The sequence below is a fragment of the Syngnathus floridae genome, chromosome 21 (assembly GCF_059516105.1).
Source record: "Syngnathus floridae isolate MCC-2025c chromosome 21, RoL_Sflo_1.0, whole genome shotgun sequence".
Lineage (NCBI taxonomy): Eukaryota > Metazoa > Chordata > Actinopteri > Syngnathiformes > Syngnathidae > Syngnathus > Syngnathus floridae.
Window position 1 is genome coordinate 4,366,958 of NC_142433.1, and position 20,478 is coordinate 4,387,435.

At 42.4% G+C, this 20,478-nt stretch overlaps 1 protein-coding gene and 1 long non-coding RNA gene across 9 annotated transcripts in view; both read right to left on the reverse strand.

The window, feature by feature from the left end:
• The window catches only part of LOC148380022 (uncharacterized), a 199,698-nt gene extending 181,803 nt beyond the window's left edge, over window positions 1-17,895 (reverse strand). For all 8 annotated transcript variants that reach the window (XR_015855111.1, XR_015855110.1, XR_015855112.1 and 5 more), the window contains exons 1-2: window positions 17,739-17,895; window positions 17,317-17,400 (exon numbers count right to left, since the gene is read on the reverse strand). This is a non-coding gene — a long non-coding RNA (uncharacterized LOC148380022). The remainder of the gene's footprint in view (window positions 1-17,316; window positions 17,401-17,738) is intronic.
• Window positions 17,896-18,009: 114 nt separating this feature from the next.
• On the reverse strand, window positions 18,010-20,258 carry e2f3 (E2F transcription factor 3). The gene is made up of 6 exons (XM_088365710.1): window positions 19,818-20,258; window positions 19,524-19,620; window positions 19,188-19,398; window positions 18,968-19,099; window positions 18,777-18,891; window positions 18,010-18,716 (listed from the first exon to the last, which is right to left on the reverse strand). The coding sequence occupies exons 1-6, from the start codon at window positions 19,980-19,982 to the stop codon at window positions 18,540-18,542; spliced, it is 897 nt and encodes a 298-aa protein (XP_088221836.1). The 5' UTR covers window positions 19,983-20,258; the 3' UTR covers window positions 18,010-18,539.
• Window positions 20,259-20,478: the final 220 nt, after the last annotated feature.

Sequence of the window (20,478 nt, forward strand, 5' to 3'; positions counted from 1 at the left end):
TGAGAATGTCTTGGGGAAAGTTAGAATTGGAGCAAAAGGATAACGCGGGGAGGATGCTGAGGAGGCATAAAATAGCACTCCGAGGGGAGTCGAAGGGGAGGTGGGGGGGGGGCTCTCGGTCGTGGCGTTTGAGGAATTCAGTAATCCAATTACCAAGTTGAGAACATATAGTACTTAAGGGTGCAAGCCTGCACAGATGTTTGTGAACATGCGCACACACAAAAAACACTTCAAAGCGGGCGAGTTCCCAACGAGAGATAATACTACACGTTTTTTTTTTTTTTTTAAATCATAGCCATTATCAAGGCACCAACCAATGAGCAACGTTTTGTCGGACAGAACCGAATGGGTCTGTTTCTACTTCCCGAAGGAGATAAAAGAGGGCAATTAACTGCGGGTTACAAAAGGCCGCCGCTAATCGAGTTGTATGGTGTTGGATTTTTTACAATCCACGTTTGCCAGAGCGATGGAGGTGCGTCGGAAAGCGCGACCAGTCGATGGCTTGATTTGTGACTCGTGCCACCCGGAATCAATATTAATTTAAAACAGCTGATAAAGTTTAAAAAAATGAGGGTCCGGGTTAAGGTATTAGCTCGCTCTTGATTTGATGAGGGACCGCCGGGGCTCAGAGAGGCGGGGAGATATTTCATAAGCGGGAGGCCATTGTCACGATGAAGTCCCTTTCCTAGGGAAATCGGAAAACGATCGTCATTATTCCTGACCTAATCATCATTATCGACTGCCGCTAATTTGAGGTCAGCGCTCTGTTATATAAACAAAACCTGACCAGATGCTCCATAGGCTAAATCACAGCTGCTCACTGGGATTATCTTCCACACACACAAATACACACGCATGTCTTGACCAGCACTCCAATCACACACACACGGAGAATTAAGAGAGGTGTCCAATGTGACTAATCTCATCACCCACGGCAGATTGGTGCGTTGTAGACACATCTGTCACACCTAAATAAATCACTCCCACACATTTTCCCTGAGTCATAGGTATCGACGATCCACGGGAATGAAGGGGCTCAATTGAAAATGTCACCGATTGATCTTTTTGTTATTCTGCTTTGATTTACAAAGTGCTAAACATATGCAAGCACACACGCGACATAAGCACCTGCAGATTTAGAACTCAATTGGTTTCGGGCCGTATGATGCAATCAAACCTTTTATACTAATCCATGGCCGGTCATCACATTACTGCTGATTAGAACCTTGTTGTCTCCATACATCCACTAAAGCCTAAAGTCCCGGCTCAAAATACATGGCCGAATTATCCAAGTGTTAGCCTACATTGCAGCCACATGCAGTTGTGGTGGACAAAAATAAGGATTGCGGGGAAAATCCGACTCGGACGCAAGGCAATCCTTTACATTTCAAGCTGGGGTCATCTGGACCCGCAGTCCGGCAATTTGTATTAACCGTAGCCGTATATAGGAGGAGTAGGGATTTAAGGAAATGTATGAGATTTGGAAGATTGACAAATTGAGTGAAGCCGGAAAACCAATAAAGTAAATGTGAAAAGGTTACAAGGGAACATTTTCAGTTTGATTGAACATTAGTGATTTACTTAGATAGAAGAAAAAAAAAAATAAAGAGGGAGAAACGAGCATCGGGATCATTTCGGTATGACTTATGAAATGGGACACGGCCCGCTGACTTTGGAGCAGGGCCTTTACTCATTGGACAAAAGCATTGCGAATGGGGTCACGGGAGCCACCCCAGATGGCGCAGATGGGGGGACCCCCCCTACTCCTACTCCTCGTGACTCCCGACCCCCATGATGCAGCCATCAGGCTGAAAAATGAAACCGTAATGGGAGGCATCATGAGATATTGATCCACAAGCTCGAACTATTTCATCAAAGTGTCAAACATGTATTTACAGGGAGGAAACATGTAATTAGCTGACATTTAGCACAACATTGAAGTCAACCTTCAAAAAAATATTTACAAGTTGGATATTCTTCGGTATTCCACTTTTTTTTCTGCACAGTATTTGGCGTTTGATTCAAACTTGATTGACAGCTTGTATATATTCTGATCTAATGTACTTAAGCGTTCATCTGGCCTCAAAATGTGCCAATAAAATAAAAAGAAAATCTGGCTGAGTTGAATCAAACCTGTTTGGATCTCCAGATAAATATTTGATATGTAAAATTAACACCAGCAGGGTATCATGCTGTCACTTTTAAAACATTCCCGTCGTCATTTTCTTTTCAAAACTTTGACGATTCTTTTTCAACTTTTCGGCAACCGTCATTTTTCGGCGCTCACCGAGAACTGATCTGATTAAGGCATTAAGGCCCGGCTTCCAACAAACAAGTACAGCGGGAGGTTGTACTCACTTGTATTTGTATGTTTTCATCAAGTAAAGTGCTCTTCAAATGCCGAATGAATAACATGGCCCGCTTATTGTAAAGCGTAAGAACCTTACTGACCTCCCTGACATCAAGACTCCAGGAGACTTGATGATAATGATAAATCACTAATCCTGTGTGTTTAGGTATGTGACTTCGATTAGGTGTGTGTTGAGTATTTACATTTTCTGGGAATATTTACAGGAAAACACAAGTAGGAATTAGACTGAGCACTTGCGTGTGAAATCTAATCTGTAAAAAAAAAAAATAGCGGCAAGATAAATTAAAAAAAAAAAAGTACAAAACAACAAACGGCTGATGCTGATTCTGTTATAGTTTGGATTGGGGACAGATTAGTGGAATATTAGGATGGGATTGACTGGCCAGGTTAAGCTATTTGATCGTCAACTAAATATGGCTTAGGAGCTGCAGACGAGCTGATGTCACATAGAATTAATCCAGCCGTGATTTCGTTTTAGAAACTCGGCGCTAATCCACTCATGATTTTAACATACTGTCACACTAGTTGAGGCTCAGGATGTTTGTTTTGATTGATCATGAAGGTATTTTAAAACGGAATAATATAATATACAAATAAAAACTTTTCCAATGGATTTTGATGAAATAAATAGTCATGAGAATTACGTGGAGGATCCGACCCGGCTACACAGCCAGGCCTTTCATTTTTATTATTGAATTGTCACAATAATTACATTTTCCCGCATTTAAACGCCAATTACTTTAATAATTTGAGCAGGATTACACAGAAAACATTGGTGCGAGGGATTAACAGTGCAGATTTGCTACTTTGCCAGTGGCACAAAGCATTAATGGATAGTCAAGCCATTGTTGATTACAACCTTCTGTGAGGAATTTGCTTTTTGTTTGTTTATATCCTCCATGAAAACCAAAACAAAAAAACATAGGAACAAATATTTGTTGTATTTTTTTATTGTGGAATTTTGGGGAGAATTATTTATCTAATTATTTAGTATTGATCAAATTAAAACAACCATTTGTATTTTAATTTTAGACTTTTTACTCAGGATAAACTAAAATGTACTGTACTGTACTTGCAGGTATTTGTTTTTATTTTGGAATTTTGGGGGGAATTATTTATCTAATTATTTAATATTGATCAATTTTTTTTAACGGGGGTGTGTGGAGACTTTTTACTCACAGGATAAAATAAAATCTACTGTATTTGCAGGCTGGCTGTGTGTTTACAGTATACGTGGTGACGTGCACCGTATTTGTTTTTCAATATTCAATCACATCTGTGTCAAAGCCCCCCCCCCAACTCCTTTTCATAAAAATAAAACACACACACACTCACAGACAGACTCCATCTCCAAAATCCCTTTAAAGCTTTTGATCCGGCATGAATGCGGTTCCCCCCCCCCCCCAACACACCCAAAAGTGGGATTAAAACTTGCTCATATCAACATAGCTACTGATTGGGGGGAATTTCTTCCCTTAAAAGACGGTGACAGCATGTGAGGATGCCGCGTGGCTCTTATAGGTATTCATTCGTTTGTGACAGCTGTCTCATACAACGGCAGCAACGCCGTCTTCAAACGGCAGCCGGCGAAAAGCGGGGAACGCGCCGGAAGATCACCGTTTTTTTTTTTTCCCTTCCACCCCCGAGGGGGAAATTCTTCCCGCATCCCACCGTCTTCACCTTTGCTGCATACAGTGTGGCGCCGTCGAGATGATGAAAGTGAGCGAGGGGTGACCTAAAAATGTCACCACAGGAAAAAAAGAGGGCAAAACTGTAATGAGAACAAGACATGAAGAGATTTAAGGAAAAGGGAGTCAGGGCAAAAAAAAAAAAAAGATGCTTCCATTTATGGGTTTTTTTTTTTGCAAATTATCTTCCTAGTGTGCACAAGGGATACATGTTCGGGGAAGAAAAACAGGATTTCTTTTCACGGCCCCTCCCACACGTCTCCATACTTTTTTTTTTTGCCACTTTTTCTTATGCTGACTTTGCATATAAATGAGAGTGAAGATTATCCAAATGTTTGATGCCGAAGGCACGCGCACCATCCTGCGGATGGGTTGGGATGGCTCATTACGTTGCCGTGGCAACAGACAGCCAGAGAGCAAGCACCGCAGGAGGGGAGGGTGGGACAGCTTTCCAGTCAAAACATTTGATGCCCACAGAAAAGCAGGTAGGGCAGGTGTTTTGTTTTTTTTTTAATTCGTCGGCACATTTGAGGCGACATATGTGACCCCAACCTTCCTCCTCACATCTCCCCCTGTATTTTTTTTCTTCCTCTCCTCGGCAGATAGACGGCACAGAAAGTGGCGTGTAATTACATCCTAATCTCGACTTGGTATCTGCTCGGCTACGGGCCGTGTGGATCCACAGGGCTGTCAGGGACACACTTTTCACGCACACACCCACGAGATTTTCGCTCCACAATTCTACACGTTTAAATCTGGTTAAATAGCCGCGCAAGCGAGCCAGACATCGCCGCTTGACTGATGGAGTAAGACGTTCCCAGAAAACAGATGGGCCGACTGATTTTCACTCGGCTATACACTTTTCTATATGCTTATATAATCGCACTTTTAACAGAGAACAGATGATTTCATAAAAGACTGATAAAGTCTGTTTGAGCACAAAAGCCCAACATCTTGAATGTGAACCGGCTTGTTATCGGCCTATTTTATATAAGCCGTCAAGTGCCTGGCTGCATTTTATCAGCGTCAAGTTCCAAGTCACCCTGAGTGATGGAGATCTTACAGCCAAACGGGGTCACGCTGCAGCGGCCATACATCTTCTGTATACAGGAACAAATGTAACCCGTCACTCACACGAAGGCGGTGGGAACGCTCGGCTAAAGATAGGACTGTATATGGATCCATATCCGAGGAGTTTTGCATTATACATGCAAAGCTAATTTGCGTACATATGTCGAGGACAGTCCCGAGCACAAACATGCACTTAAGTCAGTTTAAAGTGCAAGCAAGTCTTGGGAAAGTAGGCCAGGACTTGCCCGGGCTTGGAGAATGTAAACAAGTCGTGATCAGTTTGGTTCCATCCAGTGTAAAAAAAAAAAAAAAAAAAAAAACTTTGAATTAAACATAACATTTATGCCCAGGCATAGACCTGAGGCGATGTTCAATCAATCTGGAATTTGAAATCAAAGGCTTGCTTAGAATATACAAGTCCTGCCCGTTATACTTTTGGCTAATTTAATCTTCAATTTGAGCGGGGCTGTGGGATATCAACAGCTAAATTTGCAATTAGTATTCTGTCGGTGCATTGACAGGCTGCAAGACGGTAGGTGGAAAAAAAAAATAAAAAAATCACCGAGGATGGAACATGAGACTTACAGGTGGGTATTTTATTAATGTTCCATTTCCATTAATTGTTAATCAAGGCAGTTCAAACTGAATTGAAACATGAAGGACTGCTGAAATGTATTTTTTCGACTGTACGCCGCATATTAAAGCAAACAAGCCGATTTTTAATTCCTAGCATAACAAAATCAATGCATTGAAGTAAATGAGGCTAACAATAGCGCAACCGTTTACATTCAACCGAGTCAGGCCGAGGGCGTTCAACCAAAGAAAACAACCCTAGAAAAAAAAAAAAAGTCATGCATAAACAAATGATTAGAGCGGCACAATTCATGCTATGCAGCGCAAACAACATATTTTCCCTCATGGCAATAAAACTCTAGAGGTCAATGTGAGGTCACGCGAAGGAAAGGAGTGTATATCCTGAGTTGACACACCGGTTCTGCGAGGCCGAGACATATTTTGCTGGAATGACAACGAGCCCGACTATTTTCTTTCAAGCGTTATACATTTACTGTTCGACCTCCGGACCCCGCTTGGAAACGTTCTGCGCTAAAATACATCTCGTGCTTTTATCCAAAGGTTTTAAAAGTGCATTAGTGACAGACAAGAGCGAGAAAAATCTGTTTTCCAACAGGGTAGCAAAGTGTTGATTAAACACGGCGGCAACAAGGAGGAATGAGTCAGAACGGATGAGAACTTTCCAAATATATCACATGGATGAGATGTTTTCAGCCACAGCTCTCTCTGCATCATTAAATAAATAAATAAAATTTCACACAGAATGGCCCTTTGCACCAATTATTAAAAGGGGCTTCCCTAAGGTTTGGAAAAGTTTAAAAACAAATACCGTATTTTCCGGACTATAAGGCGCACCTAAAAAACTAAAATTTCCTCAAAAGCTCCCTTATAGTCCGGTGCGCCTTATAGATGGACCAAATTCCTAAATTTAAACTGGCCCGAAGCATTGTGTCATGAAATCAATCATAAGTGGCCCGCTGAAGACTTTGAATCATGAATCACAAAGACTATGGATCATTATTTTGTGATTATAGTCATTTGTTGCGTCTGAAGTTGAAATAAAAAAGATAAAATGGAGAATGATTTGATTCGGATTAAAAATCTGACATGATGCATCAATGGTGCGCCTTATAGTCCGTAAAATACGGTACACATATTCATCCACATACACACATAAGAGGAAAAAGCTTTACAAACTATCCAAACACAAGCAATGCAAAACAGACCCTGCCTCTTAATCCCGGCAACACGGTGAGATGAAAAACAGCGATAACAACGTAGAGACAAATAAAAGATTAATCTAATAAGTCTGACTCACTCAGGCCAGCACATACAGAAGAACACTGCTGTATAAACAGACGTGGCTGCGGTTGTGTGTGTGTGTTTGTGTGTGTGTGTGTGAAGGCCTAACGGACAGAGAGGCTGTGCAACTCTAAAGCTGCCCTCACCATCTGGCCTTGGCAAAATGAACACAGTGTTCCTCCAGCCTCTCTCGCTCTCTCTCTCTCTCTTCCTCAATGTTTCGGATTTGATACTCATCCACCCGCAGAGATTAAGCGGGTCCATATTTTAGTCGTCCTGCCTGTGTTGTTTTTGCTTTCTAAAAACACCGAGTGTGTGTGTGCCAACATGTTGATGGGATGGTTGCGAGGAACTGGGCAGAAGGACAAAAAAAAAAATCTGTTAGGTGGGGATATGTTTTTAAAATCTGGGTGTGGCCTCCTGGACAATACATTAGGTACACAAGATTATTCACGTCGGTATCCAGAACGTGAAATCCTTTAAGTCTAAATCGAAGGCATGACTTTCAACAAATGGGGAAAAACATTAAGAGCGGGATGATCCCGTCGATACTTTTCAGGTCATTTAAGAGAGATCAAACAAAAGCTGAAATCACTTGACACGGGGTTGGAAACCCGCAGCGCTGTTAAGAGGCTTTAAGCAGAGACCATCGCACATCCATGCAGTGGCCAAAGCAGCTTTTGGACAATTGCACTCCAGTTTTTCTGATCACTTTCAGAATTTATTATTTATTTATTTCTCAAAAATCAGGTCGTGGATAAAAGAGCACCCATCCGGAGAATATGCCTCCGATTTGAGGTCTTCCTACAAAAGCCCGGGCGAGCTGGCACTAAATAATTCAGGGAGGAAAACAAGACTCAGCCCATCTCGAGTCTTAACCCCCTGCTGCGCCTTATCTCGCCCTCTCACACAAACACTCCGGTATTCACTCTTTCCAGGAGAACGTTACCCATCCAAGGACACACAACACTGTTAAATATTCCATTATGTTGGACTTGCCTGTTTTCCTGTGGCTCATTACTGAAAAGCATAATGATGATGAAAAACAGATTGCAAGGCAGAAGGGGGGGGGAGAAAAAAAACAATTGCACCCAAATCTCAGGTTGCTCTCACATTAACAACTTTTTTTACACAGCTGGATGTTTAATTTGAATCCTTGCAGCATCCCGTTTCGAATCCAATATTGTTTCGGAAAAGCTATTAAAGGTGTCTTAAATGTTTTTTGGCTAAAAAAGGTGATCTGGCGCATTTGTCGTTTAACAAATTAGAAAAACCTGTCTTATTACTTTAAGACTTTTTTGGGGGGGGGGGCAAAATGCTTCACAGTGTCTCACTTCAAGGTCTCTCACACTCACAAACACACACAGAGGGACACACACACGCACGTTTAACAGTCTAGCTGCGATATCTCAATGCACACCAGATGACCAACTGTTTTTGCCCGGTTCGTGGTTTTGAGATCGCGACACGACTTCCAGACATTAACATGACTCATTCTTCACTGCAGTCACGAGCATGCAGAGTACACACACACAGACACACACACATAACAAACAATATATGTATCCGCTAAAACAGCCTGACAGACTGATTTTGAAACTGGCTTGGCTTAAAATGCTGGCCTGATGTTATGCATGAGTGAGACAAAATAAAAAATAAAAATCGAGGTCTATAGACACACACCGAAAAAGTTTGACTTGAATCGAGGCTGATTGAACGCTCCGCCTATACTCTCGGCTTTGTCCCTGCGAGCTCTGTCTAAATATTGAAGCGGATCGAGGTGAAAAGAATCGGCTATCCAGAGGATTCCACCCAATCTGCATATTCATACAATTAATTAGGATTCCTCTTTCTGCTCTGTGATTTTTTTTTCTGTCTTTCCTGCTTTATTTCTCGAGAGGCAGCTGTAAGACAATGGTGGGGCGGTGATCGGAATCAGTCATTAGTTTGGGGCAAGGGGAGGAGGGGGTGTAGACGATGGAGCCACGCGCCTACACACCTTTCTTCTAAGTTGACTGTCTGCATCAGATATGATGAAGACGGAGCGCTTTGCAAGAGGCGCTCTGCCTCTGCAAGTCTCTGTGTTGATACAAACTTATGCCGCTTTGTCTCACTTTGTCTTTTGTCTCAATTGTGTGGTGCCAAAGTGACTGAGAAGTGGCATTGTGCGATGGGGCGGACTAACCAAATGATGCTCGGCGGTCTTCTCGCAAGGCTAACTCTTAATTGCGAAGAGAAAAGATGAGATATTGTGGGGTGTGTGTGTGTGGGGGGACTTGTTTTGAAAAAAAAAAGCTTATAATAAATGTGCAGTCTGGTATCGCAGTTAGGATCGAGTTTTGAAGTCTTTGTTAGTTTCATTGCAAGAACTGCTTCTCGACTGGCGGCTAACCAAATCTCAGCCAATTTTCTTGCAGCGTACCTTAAATTGGACACCCAAACAAGTCATTTAAATAATAAGACTTGATGGCCCTCAAGTGCTCGGCTCAAAAGGATAAAAGGATAAAATAATGGGCAGTGGCAGTGCCACATCTTGGGCATATTTAAGGTGTTTTTTATTTATTTTATTTTTTTATCATTATTTTTTTATTATTATTATTGTTATTATTGTTCTTGTTACTAATAAGAATAATACTATTAATAATATTATTTTTATTAATATTATTATTTTTATTATTATTATTATCAGTAGTGTATTTGCGGACTGTATAATGTAGCTAAACAGCACACACAAAAAAAAAATTGAGCATTTTAAATGACCACTTAAATATACCAAGTTATCTCTCCCCTCCCAAGCAGATTAAACGTACATTATCATTCTTAGAAGATTTAGAAAATCACTGTCGAATTAATTTTTCATCCTAAACCTGTCAGCGCTCGCGTCTGATTGGTCGGTAATCTAGAGAATTTAGTGTGTGACAAGAGTGTTAAAAAACACAGAAAGTCACGAATAAAAGGGGGGATCAAGCGTGTGACAGATGACAGAAGTTGTCCATTAAGCTGACAGAACAGTCCTGGCGTGAATATTGCATTTCCATGTTTACCACAATTACAGGCCTGTTCGCCGGTTCACCTCCTCCAATGGGCTAAAACTGGGAGGGAGGGGTGGAGGGGGGTGCAACAATCCTTTTGGGAAAAACGCAAGCTGTCAATCATCCGCTCGCCTTTTCTGTGTCTTTAAATATCGACTTTCATAAACAAAAATGACACTTTGCTTCCTTCGACCATGAAGCCATGCAAGAAGTGAAACTCAAAGAAAAAGAACTAAAAAGGGCGATTTTTTTTTTCTTCTTCTCAAGTAGAAAATGACAAAGGGCTTGCCGTGCAAGGCCGACTCCTACACAAACCTTGCGTGCCGAGGAATGTCCGAAGCCCCCGTAATGTGCCATTTTTGTTGCGGCGGAAAAAGAAAGAAGGCTTTGGAGATATACACGCAAGGTCTGAGTTAATAAGCCCTGCCGAAGGAGCTCGTCAGGGTCATAGGCCAGTAAAATGATAACTTTGAACCCGGGGCCAAAATACCCCAGCCCCCCTGCTGTTAATCTCATCTAATGATGTCCTTGTGGGTTGACATCCTTTCCGCCAATTTTATTGTCCTACCGTGTGCCGTATTTTTTTGCTCTGTTATGACCGAACGTACGATTCACATCTTTCTAAAGAAGCTTCATTTACAACTTTCGATCAAACCATCCGAGGTGCTGATGATGTCAAACGCGAGCTAACCTTTGAGATTAGCTTGCGTGTCTTTAGCGAAGCCGCCGCGTAATTATCTTTTTAATTATCAATGACCTTGGGTTTATCAGTGTCACTTTTATCTTTCAAACCTTCCTTTCACCGTTTTCCGTCTATACGTCGGTGTCATTTGTTCTTGGCCTTTTGCTTGTGACCGACTGGCACTAATGATGAGCAAAGCGGCGTATGAAACTCGGTTCATAACAACAAACTGTCGGGAAGTGATGAAACGACTTTATTATACGGGGGAGTTTGACCACTATAGTTAATAAACAAGAAAAATCCGGCTTTGCCCTTTCAAACTTCTTGCCATCGTTGGCGGCCATTTTGTTTATTTACCCGTGGAAGGTAAAAATCACTAATATCCACCTGGTGGAGTTTCAAACTGTCATGTTAAATCTTTTTCTTCTTTACAATAAAGGAGGAGGGGTCCCTGCAGACTAGCAACATATTGTAATCCCATTACTTAATGGGTTTACCCTGGAATACCTTCCAAATGAGCTGCTAACAAGGGGCTGGTAGAAAGATTACAGCCCAACATAATCAGTTCCAGGACGCTGGTTGACCTCAGAGGCCTTTTTGCTTGGAAACAAAGGAAAAAAAAATATCTTCTAGGCTCAACAGATGGATGATAATCGTAAATCTCAATGTAACTTTGTGGATATTGAGTAGCCAGGACGTATGGGTGGTTCTCTGGAAGTGTGGTCCCAAAGAGCCATTAAATAAACGTACCTAAAAGCAGGTCAAATTTTTATTTAAATGACATCATATTCACCAGAGATTCAAATAAATTAGATATCCAAAATCACAGCATGCTGCTGGTAAAAAAAAAAAAACAGCTGCTTTCAAGTACACACACACACACATTGCCAGGAAGAGGTCATATTAATGGCTGACTTTGCAGCTCTCGGGCAGACGTTCAAACACACAAACGCCCATTTGTGCGCACACGCTCCCTCTTCCAACACGTGCGCACAATCATTTCCATTTCACTTCTCCCTCTTCTCCACCCTTCTGCTCACTGCCACCCTCAGCCCCAACCTCTCTTCTCCCCTCATTTGCATAATATACTTTCTCTTTCTTGAGCTCGGCGTGTACAAACACATACATCTGACAGATGGCACCACTGGGCTCCAGAAAGAGTCGAAAGCGGGAATATGAAGGGGAATGGGAGGAAAAGGGGAATGTTCTCCTAAAGTAAACAGAGAAAAAAAAAAAAAGCATAATTATCCTGGGCACTGGCCTTGACACTAACCTGGGGAAAACCCTGATGTGCCAACTCACTGCACCCGATGACCTACTAAACCCAGCAGGGGAGGAAACACACGTCCGTGTCGAGCACATCCAAAGTCAGTGAAGGAGAAAGGAAATATTGTATATATGAGGAGGGAAATAAACTCATTCCATTCTCCCAATCAATCTCTCTCCCTTTCCTCGGCGGCCACTTTTGTGGCGATTGCTTTTTAAAATTCTTTCGACGGGATGGCGATGGTCGTTAGAGCGTGTCTGCGCTGTCAGGCTGAGTTATCCTTGTACGGCTCTGGGCCTGATTATCCTGTGATGACTCATGCAGGGGAGAAGGAGAGGTGAACTCGGTGCAGAAGAACTCAACAACCGGGCCACCGATTACGGAGCAGAAGAGAACGGGACGGCGAGAGGAACTCCGGCGGGCCCCGTGACGGCTCGACGACAACCGCCGTGCTGTCGAGACATCCGTCGTGTCCCCAACTTCTTGAACTGTTTTTATCGTCGCCGTGCAAAACTCTGCACCCCCCCCCCCCCTCCTCTAGCGTTTTCTCACCAAGCGGTGCGTGTCACGTCATATCATATCATTAACTTGATAATGTAGTCGAAGATTCACAGTACCGGGGAGGAAGATAACAAAAACAACAGGCCCATCTGCAGCCGGCAGGCAGCCTTTGTTGACATGCTGATGTCTTTGGTAGTCGAAAAAGGAGAGGGAGGGGGGGAGGAGGGTTGCGTAACATCTCCTGTGCTATTCATAGAGGAGAGGATGAAGGGGGGTGACATTTGGGATAGGCCAATTGGGAGGGGGTCCTCACTGGTGACAAATGCATTCTGATGTGAGCATACATAAATGTCTTTGGATTAATTATTAAATTTTATAGGCTTTATATACTTGGTTTATTTTTGGAGGGGCGACAAAGCAGGCAAGAAGTTCAGATAGTCACTCAGTTCTGCTGCTTTCCTTGAAATGCGAGATTGTTTACAAAGAGAGGCACTTGGGGTCAACTTGGAGTTTATTAAGGTGGGATATGCTCGATTTGAGTTGAAGGTTTTACGGCAAACAAAAAACACAAAACAAACACACACATATCTCTTGAGCCTGATAGAATGGGATTGGGCGGTGTTCTCGCAGCACCAACTGTCACCGCAGTGAGAGGTCAAGCAGAGACAGTAACACAGCTTATATAAGTCACAATAACGGGGGGTGGGGTGGCGGTGGGGAGTGGATTTTTTTTCCTTTTTTTAAAAAACAGGTTATATAGTCAAGTTGGTTTTCTTTCTGGAACAAAGTTAGAAGAATCACAAAAACACGGCGCGGTTGCTAAGGGGAGAAGTTAATTTGTGTGACGGAGACTCTCCACGCTTTGCTTTCCAGCGACAGATACATGTCAAATTAGAAATATGGGAGATGCAAGTCGAACTTTTTGCTTCAAATGTTTCTTTCTGGCTACAGCAGCCAAACCTTAAAGCCAAAAAAAGTATCAAAAACAGATGGTTTGGATGTTGCGGATGAACACAAATAATCCAAAGATCATCACTCAGAATGTTGGCAAAGTTCGAGAAGAGGAAATAAAGGCAGCAAAATCTCACAGCGTGACGCAAGAAAACAATATTTGCATTGCAAACTCTCTCGAAAGAAACTTTTGACACTTTGACGGTGGATTGGACGGGCCGTGCGGCGTCACGTGGAGAGGACATAAGGACAACAGAGGGAAAGCGGGCGAGAGAGCGAAATGTGAAGGAGCTTTTCTATAAGCAGAAGCTAAAGAGGTCAGACGGGTAGTTTCTGGGTCAGGGCGCATTAAACAGGCGAGCGCGGTGAACTGTCGTCCTCGTCCCCGTGGCGACACGGCAATGTGGACAGGCCTCCTCCAACTGTGACCGCACATTAGCCACTTACTGGAAGCCATACAAACACTGCTCTGGGCATCAACACATAAAGTTGCCCTTTACTCTAATCCACGGCATATAGGGAGTGGGAGGGGGCGAGGGCCTACATCTGACAGGCGGACTGACTGTCTCAGGAAAACAGCCAAAGGTGTAAAAACAGAGTCAGGTGTGCTATCAAAGATGATATACAGTCAAACAGTACGTGATGATTAATTAGCCGAAAAAATGGCAGCTTCGCTTTTATATTTTTAGATTTGCTCCATAATGACATCAAATTGTCGCCGCCTTTTTTTTTTTACTTTGTTCCTTCCATTTATTTCCTCCCTCGTGGCAGATATTAGAAAAGGCACAACAAGAAGTCCATCGAGTAAGCGCTACTAAATAGCCAAATTATGATTGGAGGGGGGGGGAAACAGAAAAATAATCTTTCATGGCCAAGTAATAGTTCCAGCCGAAGCAAAATGCAGCCATTAGACAAAAGAGACATGGGAAAGCGATAGAAAATGGCCAGTATCTTTCCAATTATCAGCATGGCGCATGTTCTTTCGAGGCAGCTGAAAGGACAGGTTATTAAGCTTTAATGCTTCAAAGCATGAGGACCATTCAAGGCCTTCTTTCTCATTAGACCTACCACCAGGCTCATCGTGAGCGTGTGTGTGCGCGCCAGCGAACGCATAAGCACACATGTTGCAAGTCCATGTCCATGGTTAAGCACCTCACACAAAGCCTGGTAATGAGTGGGTGAGTGCTGGTTAGTTGGCATGGGCTTATATTTTCTATATGGCATGAATGCATCAATAAGAGTCCTCAACGAGAAAAATCGAAAAATCCTTGAGCAAAAGGAACAACATTGCATTTGATTGATTTTTTTCCAGGATGTGCAATTCTTTGAAAGCTACAAAAGCAGCACAAAGCAAAAATGCAGTTATGTGAGGCAATTCATGAAGCTTTCTTTGCCTGATATAAATGAAAAAGAAAAAAAAAAAAGAGGAAAAGTAGGCCTAGCGAAACTATTTAGCCCAGGTGAACATTAACAGGACAGAACACTGTCTAACAGCCAAGTCGAGTTCCTCGGGTCAATGAAAAAGTATTGGCTGGTGCTCTCCCGGCTCGCTCGGCCACTAACTTCCCTTCTGTCCTTTCCGCCATCCAAATTTGCACGCGGCGCCCCCAACGGTCCGATGAAGACGATTTTCCATAGATGAGATGATTAATGCGCCTGCCCCGAAGACGCTGATGGAGATTGATGCAGCCTGCTAGACTCTCTATGGCTAATCTTTCATCCTTACAATAAATATGGCACAATGTCCATATGAATGCAAAAAAAAAAAGTGGCTGATTACAAACAGCTTGCGAGCCGTCGTCCCTTTTAACGATTCCATCCAAAGGCACTCTCATTGTCAAACGGCTGTTTCCCTTAATGAAATTAGCCCGTCTCGCCGTCTGCGGGGGGGGCTACGCTAGGTAAGGCGTTTCCGCCAGGGTCAGGCCATGGAAGTCACCCTCATTAAGTAACCAATGCAAATGAGATGCAAATGGGGCTAAAACAGAACACTGCTTAATTTGCCCTCCCGACATTGCAAACAGTCACATGGGGGGTGATATGCAAATGACATGCAAATGAGCAGCTTTCTTCCATTGGCTGAAGGCTGGCAGCCTTCGGGTTGGAGTTCACGCCTGCTTCTGTCAATGCAAATATTGGAGGTGTCCAAGCGGAAGCCAAGAAAGTCCACGCCCACTCCGAGGTGGTGGCTAAAAGTTCCTGACAGGCCTGTGAGGAACAAGGAGGAACAAGGAGGAACAAGGAGGAACGAGTCTCCAAAATAGCTTCTGTAGAAAGTTGACACGAGCCAAATACTTTTGCGAGGAGGTCAAACCTCTAAAGAGTACGTGACAAGGTGGAAAATCACTTCCTCTAATGATCCGCGCATCCACCTACAGTATGGATCTGTGCACTTCATTGATCCCCCTCTTTCAAGCCTCCACTGGGGTGGAAAGTAAATGAACCGCCGCTCCCGCTAAGTACATTACATTACGAACGCGACTTATCTTCAATTCCGAGAAGGCCGCAACACTTTTTCTTTCATTTCCTTTGAGATTGAAAAGAAAGCAAGGCCTTCAAGCTATAATCATTTTTGGCCAGCGCTAGTCGATGCACCGACTAGTCAGTTCAAACCCTCACGTCTTGCGCTATCGGAAAAAAATCCGAAAACAGGTTTGTTTTGAAGCGTCACATTGCTGAGCTAGGCACCGAGGCCCTCCAGAGGGTCTTCACTGAGCACATATTTCTTTGGTGTGCTCAGGCTTGATGCATCAAACTACACCCGTCCTGCTCCCTCACTTTTTCACTTCATTCATAAGCCCAAAATATTTGGGAGGCAGCCGATTGGTCAGCGTCACCCGACGCAAAAATACGATGCGCTCTTTGTAGCCAATTCGAGGAGAGTACAACGTTCTCTCCCACTCTCTCTCTCTCTCTCTCTTACTTTCGGGCTGCCTTTTTAACACACAGTTTTTTGTTTCAGTCTCTGCAGTCTCGCAGAAGTCGAAACAACGAGCTAACTTTGGGCAGAAGTCCGCTTCGACCTTAATGTGACAGTTTTTGGACAACGGGGACAAGCTACAGCATTTCGAACCCCCCCAGGGAGCGGCCTAAGTCGTCCCATTCCCCTTCTATGTATATTTTTCCCACCTCTTTGCAGTTTATTCGTTAGCGACAAGGCGATGCACTCTAAAAATGAAACTCCATCGACAGATCGATCAAGTGATTGACAGCTTTAATGAATGATCTTTAACCGGGTCCTCTTGAGACAGAGGGCGAGGCTGACGTCAGGTTTGATTCAATACGACCGAGTTCAATATTCACAGTTGTTGTTTTTTGCCCCCCCCCCCTCACTCCACCTCTCATGTGTAAGATCTTTACAGTACGCAAAGCAAGACAAAAAAATTGAAACACATAAATCAATCACTGCAGTGATCCAGTGACTCTGTGAACTCTGTTTATGGGGAACTGGGTTGATTGGGTTTATGAGAGTTTGGAGGAGCAACACTGCCATCTATGCATGAGAGTGGGTACCCAAATCTCCCAATGGATTACATCATCAGGTTGAGGTTGCTTTTATTATGTTGACGTTCCAGTTCACACAAAGAAAAGCAAGAACAGAGATGTTTGGATACTGAATTGAAGTGGAAAACGGTTTCAAACATTTAAATGTTTTAGTCGTGGATATTCTAAATTTACATTTGTGCAAAACATTTTTATCGGGCAAATATTGGGAAAAAATATTTAGAAATTAATACAGGATTTTGTGATATTTGTGTTTTGAATTATTTTCGGACTCAACCAACATTACATTTCATTTCCCAAGCATTTTTTGTGATTTATCAAACAGTGCTTTTGAAATTTAAGCGTCAAGTGATTTCTCACTTGCAAAAACTCACCCTCTGATCATCATGGCTTCAACATAAAGGGTCGATCCATCGTCTCAAAATGCTGCTGAGAACTTCTGCAGCTTGTAGCAAGTACTGCATGTGGAAGAGGAGATGGTGATTATTATACTTTATTTTCAAAATACCGCATTTTTTTTTTAGATTATGCGCTGGGTCAAGTAGTTTGTGGGATTATTCTGACATCTAGCGGCAACAGCGATACGTGCAGGCTTCAATTTACTTTTAATAAAATAAATAACCACACATATTGTTTGTGCGTCATGGCGCTCCATGAGTAAAATATTAAAACTAGTCAGAGATGAGGAAATTAACTTTTTATTTACCTTTTGCACGTAAAGTTTAGCCTCTCGGGTTGCCTGCTAACAGCACGCTCAAACATTTGAGAGTTTTCAAGAAAAATGAGCCCCACTCACCTGTTCAACGCGTCATTATTTTGTTGGTATTCGACGACGTTGTTTAAAATGTGCAAAATATAAACTACAGCAGCGTATTTTGCAATATTTGCACCTCTCTCGTCATTGTCTTCACGTCATGTGCGCTTAAAAACTGCAGGTGAAGCCAGTTGACATCATGACGTCATCGTGACGAACAGGTAAACATTTTTTTGCCCGCACCCGTTTTGTTACAAATAATTATTTCAATTATTCATAAAACTGGTTCACTTATAATTTATAAAAAACAATGAATTTTTAAAAGGCACTTTATTTCAAACAAGTGTAACCCCACACTCTTAACAGACACAAGATATTCACAATAGTGATCACAATAAAATGAAAATCAACCTCTTGAGGAAAAAAAGTTGATTTAAAATCTTTCCACAATCAAGCATTGCGTGCGTAGCATATCAATTTACACAACTGAAATATTTGGACTCATGATGGTACAGTTTGTGGTGCGAATTCATGGAAGTGTATCAATTTTATTATTTGTTGACATGAACAGCGTTTCAAGGGTAACATTGTATACTCTCGTACAACTACAAAAACCTTTCAGAAAATCTCAGCACATGGGAGACAAGACTATGAATAAAGCATCTAATGTGTAAAACAATTTGTGATGCAAGCAACTATTTAAAAATGCCAGTCAAACCAATGAGAACATTTCAGGTACATTCAGTGTCACAGAGGTAAATAAATGGCTCATTTTTCAATTTGCAAAAACATTAGCAATCTTTGGAGGGAGTTTGGTGTTGTATTTGGAGATCTTGGACAGTGTTAATAACAAGGTTCGCTTTTCAGAGGCATTTGAACAAATGAAGTGTACGAGTCATTGTGATCGCTATCGGCGTCGCCGTCCACATGACCGCCCGTGACTTCCATCGGAAGAGGCTCATCTGAGCAGACCAACACGTCGATCGGACCCTGAGTGCTCTTCATGTGGACTTGGAAGCTCTGAGGACAGGAATAGAGCGTGTTCTGATTTGCACACAATGAAGGGGTTATAAAACGTACTTCTTTCGGGTGCGTGACATTCAGGATTGTGTCTTCGGGGCCTTTGATGACGAGGAGAGTTTGCTCACTCAGTGTGGGGATGGTTTGAATGTCCTCATAGGTCACATAGGCAAACGTGAAGTATATTGTCAAGGGGGCAAATTGATAGCAGAATACAAAAAAAACAAAAGCATGGCAATGGCAAAGGATATTTGCTGCTCTCCTCGTCCGCACACATCGCGTGGAGATCCACTGTGCAGCTTTCGATCAGCTCGTCCAGCTTTTTCTCTTCTTCGGCGAGATCATTTATTATTTGGATGATGTCCTTACTGGGACTGCCACCCCTGTGGACACATAAAAATAAAAATATATAGCATTACAACAATGTGAAAATGCTATCGACTTTTTTTCTCCAACTGTATGTCTACTTACAACCACTGTATATGATTCTTATATATTTTTTTGATCAAGTTGATCCCCTCCAGGACATTTGTGACATCGTAGATGCGTCTCTTGGAGGAGTTGATCTCCTGGCTCACGAGGTTAAGGTCCAAAATGCCATCTTTCGAACTCTGCAGCAAGTTCAAAAACTTTCTCGTCAAGAGAACAAGCGATGTGTCGTTTCGAGACTTTCTGATGTAATCTGGATTGAAACAGAGAGCGGTTGGGGAGGAAATAAATCATGATCAAGTATTAATGAAACAGCATAGATAAATAAAAATACATTCAATTATTGCTTTTGGGTATTTTTTTGTAAAGATGCATTACTTTCTTCTGCAGATAGGTTTAATGCGCTGTGGTCGGAGACAGGTAACACCATCCCATCATCCTGATTTGGATCATCAACATCTTCCAACTCCTCCTCCTTTTGCAATACAAAAAAAATGCACATTTCAAAATGCAATAAAATATTCTGGCAAAAACATAACTCAATATGATGCAGTTTGTAGTTGGGTCTGGCTCACACTGACCTTGCAGATATTACATGACAATGTTTTGTTTGGCTCTTGATCATGATTATTATTACCATCGATCGTGATTTAGAAAGAACACAGTCAATACCTTAGCAGGCTGATCGGAACTTGGATTGGGCCAGATCAAAACCAACTTTGGTGCGGTTTGTTGCGGCGGCGCCCGCTGCGTCTCGTCGAGGGACTTTGGTGACTCTTCTTTTTTACTGCAGGAAACTTCGGATGTCCCACTTGAAATCATCGCGTCGCCGAGCATGTCCAGAAATGTTGCAGCTCTTATTATGCTAGCAGTTAACGTGCCTCGCTAGCACACGCGTAGAAACTGCCTTGAACATTCCAATGCGATTATCAACGCACGCACATGCAATTGTGTTTGCACCGCGTTACTATATGCATAAAAAGTAACGCGGAGTGTTAACAGCTACTTTTAGGTAAAATAATGACCTTCTTTCTGCAGGAGTAACGACCGATGTTTGCTAACCTAGCTAGCAGCCTGAAGTGTTCCGCCGTGACGCAATAAAACTACCAACCAATGAGCAGTGAGCTTTGTAGACATGTGACTTTTGTTTTCAAATCTCCAAGATACGCATAAATCAAAGACTTTAAAAAATGTAATAAAGCTTGGCTTTGTGATTTTGGGAAAAAAAATACTCCGTCCTTAAAAGTTGACACGATTTAACAGAAATATTGTAGTCTTAATGTCACTTCTTTTTTTAATAAGCCTCTCTAAACATCAAATAAACAAATCAAAA

What these genes read in the sequence shown, in the direction of transcription:
- e2f3 (XM_088365710.1), bottom strand. Translation starts at nt 19,982, where the DNA reads ATGCTCGGCGACGCGATGATTTCAAGTGGGACATCCGAAGTTTCCTGC. An exon ending in AAACCTATCTGCAGAAGAAA is followed by an intron (nt 19,399 to 19,523) that starts GTAATGCATCTT and finishes GTTTCAATCCAG; the next exon opens with ATTACATCAGAAAGTCTCGA. An exon ending in ATGTCACGCACCCGAAAGAA is followed by an intron (nt 18,717 to 18,776) that starts GTACGTTTTATA and finishes TCCTGTCCTCAG; the next exon opens with AGCTTCCAAGTCCACATGAA.